The 18575-nt window shown below is 39.3% G+C and overlaps 1 protein-coding gene across 6 annotated transcripts in view; it reads left to right on the top strand.

The window, feature by feature from the left end:
* The first annotated feature begins 466 nt into the window (after positions 1 to 466).
* The window catches only part of LOC127425601 (cingulin-like), a 30446-nt gene continuing 12337 nt past the window's right edge, over positions 467 to 18575 (top strand). The window contains exons 1-9 of one of the 6 annotated variants that reach the window (XM_051671751.1): positions 467 to 575; positions 6219 to 7253; positions 7710 to 7810; positions 8454 to 8523; positions 16310 to 16437; positions 16590 to 16722; positions 16876 to 17088; positions 17422 to 17549; positions 18189 to 18215. In XM_051671751.1, the coding sequence (XP_051527711.1) occupies positions 6228 to 7253; positions 7710 to 7810; positions 8454 to 8523; positions 16310 to 16437; positions 16590 to 16722; positions 16876 to 17088; positions 17422 to 17549; positions 18189 to 18215 (1826 nt within the window). In that variant the 5' untranslated portion in view covers positions 467 to 575; positions 6219 to 6227. The remainder of the gene's footprint in view (positions 576 to 6218; positions 7254 to 7709; positions 7811 to 8453; positions 8524 to 16309; positions 16438 to 16589; positions 16723 to 16875; positions 17089 to 17421; positions 17550 to 18188; positions 18216 to 18575) is intronic. The other 5 variants (XM_051671752.1, XM_051671753.1, XM_051671750.1 and 2 more) reach the window with 5 other exon arrangements.

Here is an 18575-nt window from a genome sequence, read left to right as displayed (position 1 = left end):
TTTGGGGTATGACTGTAATTTATGTCGTAGAACAAAACGTCCAGGTATCTCAAATAAATGTTTACCACTGAACGTATTTTACTCATAAATCCAAACATTACATTATAAAAACTTGTAGGAAAATCCTGAGGGATTCTAAAATGCTTATTTTGTTCCATGTTTTTGGACTACAACCTGAACAGTTTAAATCGAGGGCTGAGGTCGAAAATGTATACTACTCATACTATTTCTGCCATAGACACATATGGCAGAAGTAGTATGGATAGTATGCCATTTCGCACTCGTCTGATTTTCTTTAAACGGCGTCCTGAATTATTCGGATGAGATTGACGTTGGATTTCAGCCAATGATTTAGTCCCATCAGACTGCCTTGGAACAACTCTCGGGCCAATCAGCGCTCGGGAGGGGCGGGACGATGACGTATAGGCAACAGGTTGTTTCAGAATAAATGCACTGACAGTTTTGCATGGACTTGGACCGTCCATCTTCAACAAGGTCAACACGGAGTTTCTTAATTATACCAAACCTAGAGAGACCTTCATTGACTGTGCCTCGTGAAGCTCCCGGGAAAACAGGTAGGCAAAAGGAATCCAATAGTTTACTCGGCGGTGTATATTTGCTTTGGGCTTTCTTTTTTGTTTTTTTTGTTTTTTATGTCACTGTTTGTGTCTAACCTTTGGGTTCGTATAATCCATAATCATATGGCTTCACATTTACACCAGTGTTCTGGGCGAAGAAGAGGAAAAACCAGTTGCTTTGTGTCCGATGGCTGGATTACAGTAGAGAAGATGAGCTGATCCAAGCTGACATCTCTCCTCATCTGTAATATAATAAAGTCATTATGGCTCGAGAATCTGTTTGATCTCGCCGCTTGGAAAAAAATATCTGACCTTCTCTTTAAAAATAAAAAATAGGCGCAATCAGCATGTGGCAAGTTGTGATATTATAAACATATTTCTCCTATATAACGTATGCAAAGTTGCTTTTTTTAAATATCCCACATGACTGAAACATGGTTTCGGTCTCCTATAGATATTTTCAATGAAGCCAGTCGAACACCCCTGATGAAAAAGTAGTTCAAACAGTCTTCATTTGAACGTAAATGTATCTTTATCTCGTGTATTAATATAAACACTCATTTGGTTTCGAACCCGTCGATACTGACTAACTTGCTGGGTGGGTGTGACGCAAATTAAACATGGAATCTCATGGCTTGTCTGGGAGAAAACGTTTCATTCTACATCTGCTTCCACAAGACACCAACATCATGTGTATATAGGGAAACTAAAGGACAATGAGAGCTCCTCTAAAAAAGCTTGTGTCTCAGTTGAACGTGTAACTTAATATTTAGCTCTTGGTTATTTCCAACACTGTAACTAGAACATCTTGGACATCAACTCGAGCATTCATGAATAGAATATCCAGAGAGTATTGCTTATTTACAGTAAAATATGCTTTTCCATTTCTGAACTACCATAGCAAAATGTCATCTTTGTGCAGTGTAATTTGCACAGTAGCCTTACACAAAAAGTACTGTGATAGCATCATGTGCAGTAATGGTTATCAGATGGTAAAACTATTATGGTACTACTGAATGATAATCATATTAATTGACTGTGGTATTTACATGGTACTGCAAAGAATACCCTGGAACTACTATAATACAACTCCTAAAGACATGTTATTGCCATGATACAAGACCACATGAAGCATGAAATTGTGATGGTACAACTTAAACATGGTAGTACCATGGTACGTTTTTGGTATTTTTAGTTAATAGTATTTAATTAGTCAATATTAGGGTTGAATTCTGAATTAAAGGAATATTCTGGGAAAACTGTTTTCACCATACTAGCATCAGCCAAGACAACAACAGGATTAAAGGGAGTAATTTAAAAACACTAGTACCCTAAGGGTATCAATATATTCAAGAAGAGTGAAACATAAGCCAGATGAATTTTTTTTATTTTTTTGTAACAAAAAGCTGTCAACCCGTATAAAAACACAAACTATGAAATATGTTATAGGCCTGTACTGTACTGTACTGTATTGTATTGATAAGTTATAAGACTTCTGTCACAAGTACTTAAGTACTCATGGAACATTTGGCTATTTCTTTTTAATAATTTTTTTATATATATTTAGTGTCAGTTGTCACTTCTTATTTCCATATCAAACATGCAGCTGAGGTGAGTCATGTTAGTGTATATTTTATAATCTTACAGGATCTGCTGTAATAATCATTAATCTGTGATGGTGTGACCACTGTATCTGTGTGGTTGACATGCTTGTTTACATGTTCAGAGTCATAAAGGGTAATACATTAAAAATGTATGTAGTCTGTAGGCTATATAACTATAGGCATTAGTGGAGTCTACAGAAATTTCTATCAGTACTAAAATGTTTTAAAAAAACGATTTAAACTGACGCTGACTACCACCCATGGAGTCGCGAGTTTGAATCCAGGGCGTGCTGAGTGACTCCAGCCAGGTCTCCTAAGCAACCAAATCGGCCCGGTTGCTAGGGAGGGTAGAGTCACATGGGGTAACCTCCTCGCGGTCGCGATTAGTGGTTCTTGCTCTCAATGGGGCGCGTTGTAAGTTTTGCGTGGATCGCGGAGAGTAGCACGAGCCTCCACATGCTGGGAGTCTCCATGGTGTCATGTACAGCAAGCCATGAGATAAGATGCGCAGATTGACTGTCTCAGAAGTGGAGGCAACTGAGACTTGTCCTCTGCCACCCCGGATTGAGGTGAGTAACCGCGCCACCACGAGGACCTACTAAGTAGTGGGAATTGGGCATTCCAATCTGGGAGAAAAGGGGATTTAAAAAACAATAATTTAAACATGAAAAATATGAATATGAAGTTGACACATTATAGAATTAAGTAACATGGTAAACAATGTTAAACAATATTTACACAGCACTGCTGAATTGAAAATGTAAAATAAAATAATAATTACACTTAGAAAAATGCAGAAAAAATATGCTAATCAGTACAAAGGTTTTATTTTGTGTCAGAATTAACTTATGAAATACTAAACAAATTAACAAGCAGTGGGGTTTGTGTTAAGGAGTTCTGTTATAAGAAATAAATCAAAGACTTGATTTGTAGACTAATGGATGATTATGTATATAGATAATAATGAATATGTAGTGTCCATCAGATAAAATGTATTTAATTCAAATGGCATTAATTAGGTTAAATGTCAAGCCATTTTTATTTTTATATAGTGCTTTTCACAACACACATAATTTCAAAGCAGCTTTACAGAAAATCAGTGTAATGTCTGTTATGCCTTAAATGTCTTAAAGTCCCCAGTGAGCATCATCACTGAAAAACTTGAAAATCATGCCTTAGTGTTTTTTGTCTTTAGGCCCCAAGTAAGTCAAAGGTGACTGTTGCAAGGAACAAAACTCCATAAGATGTTAGTTGAGAAAAAAGCAGTGGGATAAACCAGGCTTGGCAGTGTGGTAAATGTGGCAGTAAATAGCTTAGAAAATACAAAGAAATCAAATGTCACATGCTTTTCTATAGCTAATTAAGAGTATGTGCAATGCAGCTTTGTCTTGCAACTTTGAACTCCCAATAATACAAGTTCATGTGCACAACAAGAGAGAGAGATGGCACAGAGTGTATCGATCCTGTCTAGTAACATTCCTCTCAGAACAGACAGTCTTTTCTGATGCCAGGTCAGACCCAGTGCTCAGCGAAAGGTGAGATTCACAGCCACACAAACTGTCCAGACCTGTTTGCATGGGTTTGTAGCTCCTAATGATTGGCAGATGTACACAGATCAATTCTGACCAAAAACTGGACCCCATAAAATCTGCAGCCTTGATTAAATGGCAAACATGAGTGAAAAGCATCGGCTAGCTGATCTTTAGTTGGTCTATTTGAGAAACATCTTGGCAATGCCTTGCACTTTCTTACCAAGAAACTCAAACCAACCCATAAGTACACTTGACTTACCCATCTTAAATGAAAAATTGTACAGTTTCCCCATACTTTGTTCCATTTCTTTAACCAATGAGAAATTACACGGTGGGTTCTGTTTTGTAGGAATGCTTGGAATCCCACTTATGTGAGGTAGACAATGGCTGACTTTATGTAGCTAATCACACCTAATGCTTCAACAGGAGCGCCGACAGTTGTAATGTAACTAGAGCACCCCATTACATTAAGTTATTCATTGATAGCCCAGAGTTTATGGACTGTTGTTTTAGTTTTCAATGTTTTCAGGATTTGTCCCCTAGAGCTATACTAGAGCATTTTAAGGTGGTGTTTAACACAGGAAACAACATACTAATAACATGCCCAACAGTGCTTGTATGATTCTTCATTTGTACAGAGATTGCAGATAAAAATGGCTTCAAGGCCTTAAGCAGCACACACTTACACTCACACAGTCTAAGTGAGTGGGGGAAAAAGAGAGCTTAAGAAGATGCCTTCCAGAGCTGCAGATGTTTTGTGCAGAAGGCATTAGCAGGCATGCTTATAAAATATTTAAAACAATTAGAATTTTCTGTCCTTTTCATGACATTTCTAGATATTCACTAATGTCTTGTGTTCCGAATAAAGTGCTAAGTGAATGTATATTTATTTATGCAAAACTTGACTGACAAATGTAAGTGACCTATGATATGCTTCCCTCGTCTTATTCCAAACCCCAATGTTTTCTTTCTTCTATTAGAAGACTTTGTTAGGTTTAGGGGTTTGGAAAAACTGTAATTTTGGAAAAATCATAATAACATCGTTTGTTGTTGGGCCTGGGTAGCTCAGCGAGTATTGATGCTGACTACCACCCCTGGAGTCGTGAGTTCGAATCCAGGGTGTGCTGAGTGACTCCAACCAGGTCTCCTAAGCAACCAAATTGGCCCGGTTGCTAGGGAGGGTAGAGTCACATGGGGTAACCTCCTTGTGGTCGCGATTAGTGGTTCTTGCTCTCAATGGGGCGCTTGGTAAGTTGTGCATAGATCGCGGAGAATTGCATGAGCCTCCACATGCTGTGAGTCTCCGCGGTGTCACGCACCGCAAGCCATGTGCTAAGATACGCGGATTGCCTGTCTCGGAAGCGGAAGCAACTGAGACTTGTCCTCCGCCACCCGGATTGAGGTGAGTAACCACGCCACCACGAGAACCTAGTAAGTAGTGGGAGTAAATGCTAACTCGGACGATTTCTTGCAATATCACCATCTACGACTTGTCATGAGACCGGGTTGGGCGGTCTCTGAGTCTCTAAAGGTTGAAAACCCTTGGTCTAGATTAAACTCTTAGTAACTTTAATCCAACACTCAAGTGTATGTTATGTGTGCTGCATACTAGCACTTTGATATAACTGAGGAATGTTGCCTTTACAGTAAAAAGCTATGTTTGATTTGATGTTGTCCTCCTGCATTCTGGAACTGTGTTGCAGGAAAATGGGAAGACAGGAAGTAGAGTGGAATGTGCTAGAACCTGCTCTTACCAGCAGGCACACCTGTTTGTCACACACAAACAATATCTCTCTCTTTTCTATGAAATGTAGAGCACTCTCAATGCCTGTGCTGATATATGATAACTGTGTTATGCACAAAATTGCCTTATATTTCTCTAAGTGTGAAGCTGTATTGAGAATTTTAAGTATAAATAGAGATATTTGTTTAAAAGTGTTAATAATATTTACATGTAAATTTTAACATGATCCAAAATGGCAGTAGCAAAGCCGGCTTGGGTAAAAACAGTAAAAAGCCTGCCCAAATAATGTCCAGTGAAGCTAAATAGCATGAAAATATTAAATATTTGCAAGCCAAAACCATTTACCAAGTCAGATGCTGAATTTTTACCATTCTTTGCAAAATTGTCAGATACATTAGCTAAATTAATTGTCCTGCTTCCGAACATGGCCTGCTAGTAAAACACAAGGGATCATTGCAGTAAAATTTCTTTTAGATGACATTGTTTTTCATACTAAAAATTTTGACTTGTTGTCATTGCTGTAACCACCTCCAGTCACTGTGAGAACTTTGCAGTGTGATACTGAAGATATTGTTGACTTTTGTATAACAAACTGCTTATGTTCCTCATTTGTAAGTCGATTTGGATAAAGGCATCTGCTAAATGACAATGTAAATCGATGTATTTTCAAACGAAAATATATTAGTGTGGACAACACCTTTTTATTTTTGTCTCTTTATGGGTTCACAGATTTATTATATTCTTTGTCTTGGTTCCACAGCAGGCCACAATGAGTTCCCTCTCAGCAGAAAGGAAGCCCCCTCTGGACTATGGTGTCCAGATCCGCTTCATCAAAGATCTGGATGACACCGGCGGAGGGTTCCCAGACAGGACTCGACTGGCCGGCGGAGTTGGTGGTGTTAGCAATGGAAGTCCTTCACCCTCTAAATATGGAGTAGCTGTGCGGGTGCAAGGAATTTCAGGACAACCATATGTGGTGCTCAAAGATGGAGAAAAAGGAGACTCTTATGGGGTACAGCTGAAGACTCAACCACAAACCCAAAGCTCAGCCCCAGGTATCTCTCGGTCTTCCCCTTACAGAAGTCTTCTGCCGGTACAAAGGGAAGGGGCTCGGACTCCCCAGGACTCTTATACCCCAGTTGGTCAACCTAGCACTCCAGAGGAGGAATATGGGAGCCATTTAAAGAGGCCACCTGGTGACGGACAAGCGGGAAGCCAAGGAGAGGACGAGGGCAGGCCTACAGAATGCCTTACCCCTTCTAATCTGGCTCCCAGGGTGGACAACAAGGACAATGATGATTTTAACGAAGCAGGGCTTAGGAAGGTCAGGCAGAATGGAATTGGTGGTAGTATGAATGGAACAGGAGTAAATGGATCTTTCCCTCCTCCTTCCACAGGCTCATTGGATGAAGAGCAAGCCCCAGCAATAGATACCAAGTCATTGGCTCCCATTAATAAACTTATCAGCCGGTTTGGCGGTAGTGATGTTCCCAATTTAGAACCCCGAACTCGGCCTCACTTTGATAACAAAGTACGATCCCAAAGCGTTGATGCCCTGAACAAACCTAACGATGAGCCCCCTCCGACTTCGCCAACTATTAACCCTTATGCTTCTGTTACACCAGCCACAGTGCCCAAACTCAGCTCACCTAAACCATCAACTGGCAGTCTAGGACGGGACTCCACCTTTGTTACTAAAGTTGCCACGGTCCCCAATTCTAAACCCCTCACTTTCAACCAATCACCAAAGCTGTTTGCTCCCAAGGAGGCACCGCCTTTTGTACCAAAGAAACCAGTGAGTCCTTAAGCTCTTGTTCTTCCAAAATGAAAATTCTGTAATTTTGTCAACCTCATATTGTTCTCAAACCAAATGACTTTCTTTCTTCTGTGGAATACAAAAAGAGAAGTTTCAAACTATAACAGCGCTTTTCCATACAATAAAAGTGAACGTGGACTTGGGCTGTCAAGGTCTGTTCCTCACACAAAGCTATCTTATGGCTTTAGAAGATTTGGAATACAGTGAATGAGTTATATGGGCTGGTACTTTTATGTTGTTACTCTTGTCAGTTTTAGAGCTTGAAAGCCTCCAGTCCCCATTCACTTTCAGTGGATGGAAAAGACCTGCTAAACTTATCCTTTGTGTTTAAGGAAGAAACAACTTAATCAATTCGCTTTCTTACAATAGCTTTAACAATGCTCTGCAACGTTTTTACGTTATAATCTTAGACCTTTAAAAATGTCTTATTTCCAGGTGACCCCTGACCTCATAAAGAGCCAGACCCCGAGTAGAGAATTTGAAAACGGAGAGGATGCCCAGGCCAAACAAGCCATTTACAACATTCTTAAAGAAGGGTACAATAATGCTTTAAATATATATATACATACAATGAATGTACTTCCCTATAAATACAGTCATATCAGTAAATGCATAAAGACAGACCTCAGGATATCAGTTGAGTCTCTCCTAATTACACATACAACAGCATGTATTACTGATAAATGCAACAATATTACTGAAAAGAGCTGTAAAATTGTTAATTACTTGAGGAAATATTTAAGTTTGCTATGGTGATTACTATTGTTTATACAGTACTTGGATTTAGGGGTTTGAACAAAGTTTAAACAAGTTTGGTACATTACTTGTTATTTGTGTTAGAGATGTGAATTGTACTTCAAATCATGCAGGTTGTTGAGGAGAGGTGTGCTAGTGATCAGACTTATGGTTTTCACCTGGCAGATGATAAAATGGGCGAACAAATCCCATACTACTATTTAGGGACCAAAATATCATAGAGATATAGGGCTGTGCTCTTTTGACTTAGGCAAGTAAGCAACCAGTCTGAACACCCTAGCAACTGCAAAACAATGCCCTAGTAATGCCCCAAAGCAACCATAACATCGGGTATTTAACACTCCCATTCTCTTCATGAAAAGAAAAAAATAAATTCTTTCTTTGTTCATTCAATATTCTTCCTTTTTTTTTTTCAAACACTAGGTCTATTGAGAGCGAGATGGCCATCAAACGTAAAGCGAGTCTCATTCATGAGAGGTTCGGTGGGGTGAAGGTAAGATTGCTCAGGTTCAATAAATCAGTTTGTGTTTCCCAGCACCGAATGATGCTTTGTGGTATTTGTTAAATGAGGAAGTTACATCCACATAGGGTGTGTGTGTGTGTGTGTGTGTGTGTGTGTGTGTGTGTGTGTGAACCCATAGTTTGCGTATCGGTCCTTGTTTTGCATGTCTTGAGAGAGAGCGAGCATAAAAGAGGAAGATAACAGAAGCAAATGCCTATATCATCTGTTCAAAATTATGTTCATTCTAACTTCATTATGTACACTATAGCAAGAAAATTAAGTTCCTGAGCTTGATTAGTGGAAATTTCTAAAAGTCTGGTATACCCTTTTATAGACATACTTCACAAGGTTTTGCATTATAGGTATGCCATTAAAAAGACAATTAATATTTTGACATTTTTATTAACTGTCTGAAAGTCAGTGAATGACCAAATATTTATTCTTCTTGTCTTGTATATAAATGCATGTGTGGGCTTTTGTGTGTATAATATTGTTAGCCTACGTGTTTGCATAAGCTTCCCTGTGTGTGAAATATCCTCCTCTGGTCTCTTGGCAACCGAAGCCTCAACAAGGAAAGCTGATTAGGGCACATGGTCGAGAGCTCGCTCTTTGTGATCCATCAATAATTAAGTTACACTGGAAATGGATACCTGTGAGGGGGGGTTTCCCCTCAGTCGGAGAGCCCTTGATGATGTGTCTATTTAGGTTTCTGTATTAACGGACAATCGTTGAATGACCTCTCTCGCCGTCATATACCACTGAGCGCTCGTCCAAGCATGATAAACTCCGCTGTTGTGGGCAGTATCGCTGGGAGACGTTGTGACAGTTCTTAATTAAGCTCATGAGTATGGGGTAAACCTCGTTCACCCAACGCTTGGAGATTTTTAATGTTTCACAATGGCTGTGTAGTAACACTTGTTTTGTTTTTTTTATTCATCGGCTGTAAAAATGGTGATTTTTAACAACTTTACAGCTCAAATAATAGACATGTTCTAACAGAAGAATTAATGTGTGCTTTTATAAGCTTCACATTTCTGCCTTTTAAACCCTCTAAAAATTGGCCCCATTAACTTCCATTGTAAGTGCCTCATTTTTTATTTATTTTTTTTAAAGAAAAGGATGGACGAGTCAATTATTTTAAATAATGGTAATCAACATTATGCCACAAATGCTGTCAATTGAGCTTTACTTGTATTGAACCCGAAATATTCCTTTAACTAGAAGACAAAGAAATGTTGCTGATTGTTTGATGGATTATGTGTGAGGGATATTAGTGATCATGTTACAGTGTTTTCATTAGTAAATAATGAGAAATAAAGAATGAACAACATTTATCTTTTTAATGAAAACTTGCGCCCTCAATGTGTGCTACGAGTGTGTGCGCTAAATGAAAAACCATGGCTGTGACATCATATTTTTATTGCTATTCTAATACTAATGTGGTTACTAAGGGCTAAAAAATGCATAGACTTACTTTGAAGGATGGACTTGAAATTTATAGAGACTTTTTTGATTTGCACCAGCAAGCAACCACCTAGTGCACCCTAGCAACGCCCTAGTAACCACCCAGAACACCCTCATCAGTCATCAGATGTGTAAAAAGTTTTAGAATAAATTAACTAATCTAAGTATTGTTCAGTTATCAGCTTTCCAATATTTTTGAATGAGACCAATTGGTTAAAATAGAGCAGATCCAACTTCATCCTATATATCATTAAGTTTTATGCATGCAGCCTCTAAGACATCATGACTTTGAGTAAATGGAACCTGAATGGTCAGGTGATTTTAGAGATTAATAACACTGGGTGCGTCTCAACTCACTCCTTAACTCCCGATGTCGTGAATCAGTGCTCCTTACTCACATATACATGTGGCTCGGCCAGAAAGCAGTTTTCTCCACATAAACGTAATTTCCCCGCAACAGTTGTGTAAATGGCAAACATAGTATCCAAGGAAGACTTCTTGTTTTGCTGTACTTGTTTCCTTAACTTTCTATCGCGACCTGCAGCAGTTTTGCGCTGCAGTAATGGTTTCCCTCTTACATAAAACGAATGTACGAGCGCATATTCGCGAACGTGAGAGACAGTCGATATTTTACATTGGTGTCTATAAATGAGAATAGTTTATAGTGTATGAGCTTTTCCCACTATACTCCCAGAAATGTTGAAATCTTTCCGCTGTGTTGGCTCCATCCTATGACGTTTGTTATCTGGTCTGTACATGCGCATGCACATTCTTCAAAAACCTGTGACAACGCGCTTATGCGTTAACATGACCACATTAAGCCGCGTTCTCCAGGAGAAACCTAGGTGTGTGAAACCGCTTTATCTTAATCCCTTAAATGGTGTCAGGAAATCTGTGTTCTTGTTTACATGACGTTTCAGAATGCCACTTACTGCAAAAACCCTTGAATAAACCGTTTTCTTAAGTGAATGTGAACGTGGTCACTATATTGTGAACATAAATTCGGGCACTGGCAAGGGTGTTGATCCAATGAACATTGGGGCACTTATGACTCATTACCTGCGACACTTTACAAGGTTGCGCGTTTAAACGCAGCTGATATTAATCAAGCTTATGGTTCTAATCCGGCCATATCTAACTTTTATATTTGAATTAACAAAGTGTAACAAGGTTCGTTGTTAGGTGGAAAGGAGGAAGCTAGGATTGGCTTGAACAATACACATAGACTTTAATGTTCATCTTAAATGCAACAAAAACTTTGCTTTTCATTAGAACACTGACACGCACACAAACACCGCTCCGTGTGTGTGTCTCTCTCTCTCTCTCTCTCTGGCGTCCCCGTCTCCTCCTTATCTCTCTCTCCCGCTGATTGGGGCAACTCGGCACCTGGCGTGCACCCTCACGGCCTGGCCACGCCACCCTCCTCGTCACACAAAGATTGCATCCGCACCTCAGTGGATGTATATCTTGAGTGGGGACACATTTGTTTGCATTTTTCTATGGCATTCCACTGGAAAAGAGCGCGAGCTGCGGAACTCGCAGCAATGAGGAGCACTCGCCACCCATTCTTGATTCCTCAAGTACATCACTGCTGCACATATATTGCTGTCTTCTTAATACTGTATTAACGCATATGATGTTTAAAATTAAAAGCAGTTCATGAGCATGTCGTTGTTATTTTGCTTGCCATCTTGAACTGATCTTTAACTTTATATGTCGTTGTGACAAGGTTCTTTAACTCTCTTTGAAGGAGGAAGCGGGGGCCAGGTGAACAGTCCAACGTAAGTTTTATCACACTTTTTAGTACTTTTTATGACTGCGCGCACACAAACACACACACGCACACACACACACACACACACACACGGCTTCGTGCATCTCTCTCTCCCTCTCCTGGCGTTCTGGATTGCCCTTTTATCCCTCTCCACTCTCACTCCAAACACAAAACCGCTGTTAGAGATCCTTACCATTCCGTCTCTCTCTCAGCCATGCCCCCATCACCACAGTCATTCTTTTGATAAACATAGTTAACTGATGAATGTAGTTACTCATACTTATTTACATAACAGACTGCGCATGTGTGAGAAGTTGACGAAAGAGGCATCCCTTCTAGACACGATCATAAACGGTCTGTTCTTACTAAAATTCTCCCAGTGGCCCATTGAAAGGAATTTGACAGTATTACATCATCCCCCACCAACCCACACCCCAACCCTAAACCTAACCATCAGTGGAGGGAAAACGCAAGCTCCGAATCGCACTCATCATTATGGGAAAACAATTACTTCCTCGTTAACACATTAACGGTAAACACATTTGAATTGATGCAAAGATGTCTGATGGGAGATGGCGCTTGTCACTAATTCAGCAGAATGAGGTCAATTTCATGGTATCGGAACATTTGCTAGCAACATGTCGATTTCCTGTGTGATCTTGTTGCAATAACTACAGGTGCATCTCAATAAATTAGAATGTTGTGGAAAAGTTCATTTATTTCAGTAATTCAACTCAAATTGTGAAACTCGTGTATTAAATAAATTCAGTGCACACAGACTGAAGTAGTTTAAGTCTTTGGTTCTTTTAATTGTGATGATTTTGGCTCACATTTAACAAAAACCCACCAATTCACTATCTCAAAAAATTAGAATATGGTGACATGCCAATCAGCTAATCAACTCAAAACACCTGCAAAGGATTCCTGAGCCTTCAAAATGGTCTCTCAGTTTGGTTCACTAGGCTACACAATCATGGGGAAGACTGCTGATCTGACAGTTGTCCAGAAGACAATCATTGACACCCTTCACAAGCAGGGTAAGCCACAAACATTCATTGCCAAAGAAGCTGGCTGTTCACAGAGTGCTGTATCCAAGCATGCTAACAGAAAGTTGAGTGGAAGGAAAAAGTGTGGAAGAAAAAGATGCACAACCAACCGAGAGAACCGCAGCCTTATGATTGTCAAGCAAAATCGATTCAAGAATTTGGGTGAACTTCACAAGGAATGGACTGAGGCTGGGGTCAAGGCATCAAGAGCCACCACACACAGACATGTCAAGGAATTTGGCTACAGTTGTCGTATTCCTCTTGTTAAGCCACTCCTGAACCACAGACAACGTCAGAGGCGTCTTACCTGGGCTAAGGAGAAGAAGAACTGGACTGTTGCCCAGTGGTCCAAAGTCCTCTTTTCAGATGAGAGCAGTTTTGTATTTCATTTGGAAACCAAGGTCCTAGAGTCTGGAGGAAGGGTGGAGAAGCTCATAGCCCAAGTTGCTTGAAGTCCAGTGTTAAGTTTCCACAGTCTGTGATGATTTGGGGTGCAATGTCATCTGCTGGTGTTGGTCCATGGTTTTCAGAAAACACAAAAGTCACTGCACCCATTTACCAAGAAGGCTTCCTTCTGCTGACCAGCTTTTTAAAGATGCTGATTTCATTTTCCAGCAGGATTTGGCACCTGCCCACACTGCCAAAAGCACCAAAAGTTGGTTAAATGACCATGGTGTTGGTGTGCTTGAATGGCCAGCAAACTCACCAGACCTGAACCCCATAGAGAATCTATGGGGTATTGTCAAGAGGAAAATGAGAAACAAGAGACCAAAAAATGCAGATGAGCTGAAGGCCACTGTCAAAGAAACCTGGGCTTCCATACCACCTCAGCAGTGCCACAAACTGATCACCTCCATGCCACGCCGAATTGAGGCAGTAATTAAAGCAAAAGGAGCCCCTACCAAGTATTGAGTACATATACAGTAAATGAACATACTTTCCAGAAGGCCAACAATTCACTAAAAATGTTTTTTTTATTGGTCTTATGATGTATTCTAATTTTTTGAGATAGTGAATTGGTGGGTTTTTGTTAAATGTGAGCCAAAATCATCACAATTAAAAGAACCAAAGACTTAAACTACTTCAGTCTGTGTGCATTGAATTTATTTAATACACGAGTTTCACAATTTGAGTTGAATTACTGAAATAAATGAACTTTTCCACGACATTCTAATTTATTGAGATGCACCTGTATAATGCTATATGAGCTGAGTTGATGTGGTGATACATTTGCAACTGCTTGGGCTTAAGATAATTGATTGTAATTGTCTTAATTGAGTGCTTTATTAAAATACCATGATAATGCCTAATTGTTTTTAATTTACATAGCTAGAAGATGCTCAAATGTTTCTTCAGAGAATACTGCCCTGCAGTTTTTGTAATCAGTTAAAAGAGAAAGACTACGATGGGTATTTAATGATTTATTATATTCAAGCAGTAACTTGAGAAACCACAACCCAAGAGGTCAGTTCAAATGACCACGTAGTAGCCATGTGTGGTCATTATAATGATGGCAACAGCAGTTAAATGAAGCTCTGGTGTGGGGTTCCTCATTCTGAATAAAGAGAGATACTAGAGGAGTGAGATGCAATGAGGAGACAGCTGGCTGCTTGCTGTGTGTGTCATATGTTTGTAAAATAATATTTTAGTATCAGGACAGAATAATTTGTGTTTTTGGTTCCTGCCTTGTCTTTGGGATCTGAAGGTGGAGACACACCAAGATCTACATTGCAGTCACATGATATTTGTTGAAAGTTGATTAGGTTAAAGCATGTATCATCAGGAGTTGCTCAGAATCTCCATGCATGTTTGTGAAAAATTACTAAGGACAAGATGATTGACTTAACGGGTATAGTGTAGATAGTCATGATTTATTGATTCCTGAGGGTAAATTCAGGACACCCACACAAGCAAGAGGACACTTGTAATAGTCAGTTCATGTTATTTTAGAAATGTGTATGTTTTTGTGTTTATGCACAAAGCAAAATGTGTTCAGCTTGGATAAGGGCCATTGGAAGCAAACAGAAAATCCTTTTGTTTAATATTCATCCTTAAAAAAAAAAAAAAAAAAAAAAAAAATAGGGAAACAAATCCTTGTATGGTGCAGAGGATGGATTTTTCCTCCTAATCAAATTGAGAATTAGCATTTTGACAATAACCGGTAGGTTTTCAATTTATTAGCACAATAAGGTATGTGGTTAAAGTAATGTTCTGGATTCAATACAAGAAACTCAATCAAAAGCATTTGTGGCATAATGTTGATAATCACAAATTATTTCCACTCATCCATCATTCATTTAAAAACAGCAAAAATTGTGGTTACAATAAAGCACTTACAATGAAAGTGAATGGGACCGGTACATAAAAATTCAAATACACATTGTTTCAAAAGTACAAAACAAGACGTAAACATTATACATGTTAGCATGATTTTATTGTGATAAAATCACTTGCTAACCTTATCTGGGTAAAGTAATATCCAGTATTATAACTCTGTTGACATGACGCCGGAAAACCCTGTAATCTGGTAAACGCTGTAATGCCGGTAAATCCCTGATTTTTATCACACTTAATTCATGTAAACCAGTAGAATGATTACGTCTTGTTTTGTACTTTTGAAACAGCATGAGCATACTGATTAAACGTGTCTACAACACAAAACCCATGTTCAGTCCGACCCATGTAGCAGCAGTGCAATGCATAAAATCATGCAGATATGGGTCAGGAACTTCAGTTTATGTTCACAGCAATCATCAGAATGGGAAAGAAATTTGATCTCAGTGATTTCGATTGTGGCATGATTGTTGGAGACAGATGGGCTGTTTTGAGTATTTCTGTAACTGCTGATCTACTGGGATTTTCACGCACCACAGTCTCGAGTTTATTCAGAATGGTACAAAAAACAACCAGTGAGCGGCAGTTCTGCGGATGGAAACGCCTTGTTGATGAGAGAGGTCAACGGAGAATGGCCAGACTGGTTCAAGCTGACAGAAAGGCTACGGTAACTCAGATAACCACTCTGTAGTATTGTAGTGAGCAGAATAGCATCTCAGAATGTACAACACGTCGAACCTTGAGGCGGATGGGCTACAACAGCAGAAGACCACGTCTGATCCACGTGATCCAAAGCTCATAATTTATTGGCCAGCGCATTTCATCAGCTGGCGGAAAAAAACCCCGCAACACTCACCGTTAATAAAAAAAAAAAAAAAAAAAAAAAAAAAACCTCTTTGTCAGAGTGTGAAAGTTCGCTCCATGTGTGAATGGCTTTATAGGAATCCATTGTTTCTATTTAAAATGTTAATTCACGTTTGGTGAGCAAAGGCCTTTAATGGTAACCACAGACTTTATTTTACTCAAATTGCCTCTAACAGCTCTATTGGTGAACTAGAAGCATTTAAGCAAGCAAGTGATTTTTTTTTTTTTGGTTTGTTCTGTAATTTAAGTGTATTGTTGGTTAATCGTTGAAGTAACGTTGATGTTTGGTGTTCAGCAGAGTCCTCAGATCCTAGTTACTGACAGCAATCTGAAGACTGAACTGGAGCAGGCTTTCAACAAGAACACACAATTGCAGCAACTCCTGGACAAGACCAAGAGAGAACTGCAGGAAAACCAGGACCAGTAAGTGTGCCTTTTCTTATCAGCACTTCGTGAAGCAAGTGTGCATTTCCAATGGAATACAGTATATGCCCCTGTCATGAATAGACATTTGATTGGATGTTGCTTTGTGACGTCCTGATTAGTTTTGGCACATTTGTTGTTTCTGCCTTCAGAATGGTGGAGTTACGGATGGATAGAGAGGGGGCGGAGTCTCGCTTACAGCACCAGGAAGATCAGCTGGCTCAACTCCAGGAAGAGCTTCGACGAATGTCGGAAAATTCACCACAGTCTGACACCATTCAGCTAGTACGCACAAAAACATGTGGAAATGTTGAATAATTGTGGTGTCTAGTATTTATGGTTCTTGATCAGGCTTTTTGAAAAAAAATACTTAATATATGTGTTATAAATGTATTATTCACTGCATCTGTCTATCTGTCTGTCTTTCTATCTCCCCAGGACTTGATGACGGTACAGGCGGATCTGTCGGAGTCTCTGATGCTGCGGCAGAAGCTGGAGGACACTTTAAGGCAGAGAGAGCGAGAGCTTACCGCTCTCAAAGGGGCCCTGAAGGACGAGGTTGAGTCTCATGATAAAGAAATGGATGCCCTGAGAGAGCAGTACAGTCAAGACATGGAGGCCCTGCGTCACAGCATGGAGACTGTCTCACAGGTATACTGGGTGAAGAGTACTTGTTTCTTAAAGGAAGGGATACTGTAATTCACCTAAAATGTAAAACTTGTCATCACACTCCATGTTGTCTCAAGTCACTGACTCTCATTGAATCTGAATGACTTCTGGTTGCTGGAAATCTCTGTTAGTGTGGATACCCCTTAATACTTTTAGCATTTGGTTGCTGAGACCATTTTTATTGCCAATTATTTTGGCCAGATCTATCAGTATTTCTATCCATTCTGCTCTATCCTGACAGTAGTAAGAACTTTTAAGACCATTCAAGAACTGTTGCCCCCTGCCCTCACTCTGTGTCTCTGACCTTCTCTGCAGTCTCAGCTTGAAATCGAGGACGAGCGTCAGAAAGTGAACGCTTCTATCTTGGCTCTGGAGGAGGAGCTGGAGAGCTACAAAGATCAAAGTGACCAATGGAAGGAGAAGTTTAACTCTGCCAACCAAGAGTAAGCGCAAAAATTCCATAAAAAAACCTTAAACATTTCATTAGCATTGGTACTGGAAGGCCTAGTGTAGAACCCTCAAAAGGTCCACTGACTCAAAAAGATTGCCCTGACATGGACATTTTTGTAGATGTACAAACTCATTTGTTACAAAACATTGTGTTTCTTGTAAGATCCAAAGGTGTTGCATCAAGGTTCAAGTCCATATTTGTCAAATGAGTCTAATGACTGAACTGTAACCATATACAAACAATCTTGTGACCAACACCCATTATTAACATTCAGTGTAATCTTAAGGACTTCAGTACATCCAATCTACATTTCTTTTAGATTGTTATTATCCTTAATCAATACTTAGTCATGAGGTTACAGAAATACACTATTTTAAGGATATATAATAAGATAAGTGATGTTTAAAGGATATTATACTTTTTAAAGTAGGATTTGGCCAGAAATGTTATTTTCTTGTCCCACACCATTTGTTGTATTTATTGTATTATATGTTGTCTTTATTTTCAGTGTTTTTTTTTTTTTTAAATGAGCTTTATGCTTTGTGTTTGCGTCAGATATGTGTCTTTGTCTTTGTCTTTTTGTTTGTTCTCTTTCTGATGCATGCCTTCAATTTTGGTTCTTGTTTGCCAGGCGGGGGCAGCACAGCGCATTTCAAAAGTGAGAGTTTTGTTGGCGAATATACACAGACGCCACAGGCATAAATTAATCATCCAAACTAATTTTCTGTGATTGATCAAAGTATCTTAATTTAAATCAGTAATCTTTCAAAAAATCTGGTCCACTGACACACTTTACTAGTCTATTAACCTTAAGAATTTGGCTTAAAAACTTCAACATGATTACAACTAATCAAAATTAAATCCTTCATTTTCACTGTCCACGCTGGATCATCAAATCTAACCAAACAATATTTGATTTTCACTAATACGGCAATATTTCTTGTGCAGGTGATCCAAATGGATGCTTAAGTCTTTCCTCATGTCGTAAATCATTTAAATACTATTTTAGTTCTGAAAT

Source organism: Myxocyprinus asiaticus, chromosome 34, assembly GCF_019703515.2.
Source record: "Myxocyprinus asiaticus isolate MX2 ecotype Aquarium Trade chromosome 34, UBuf_Myxa_2, whole genome shotgun sequence".
NCBI classification, from domain to species: Eukaryota; Metazoa; Chordata; class Actinopteri; order Cypriniformes; family Catostomidae; genus Myxocyprinus; species Myxocyprinus asiaticus.
This window is presented reverse-complemented; position numbering and strand designations above follow the sequence as displayed.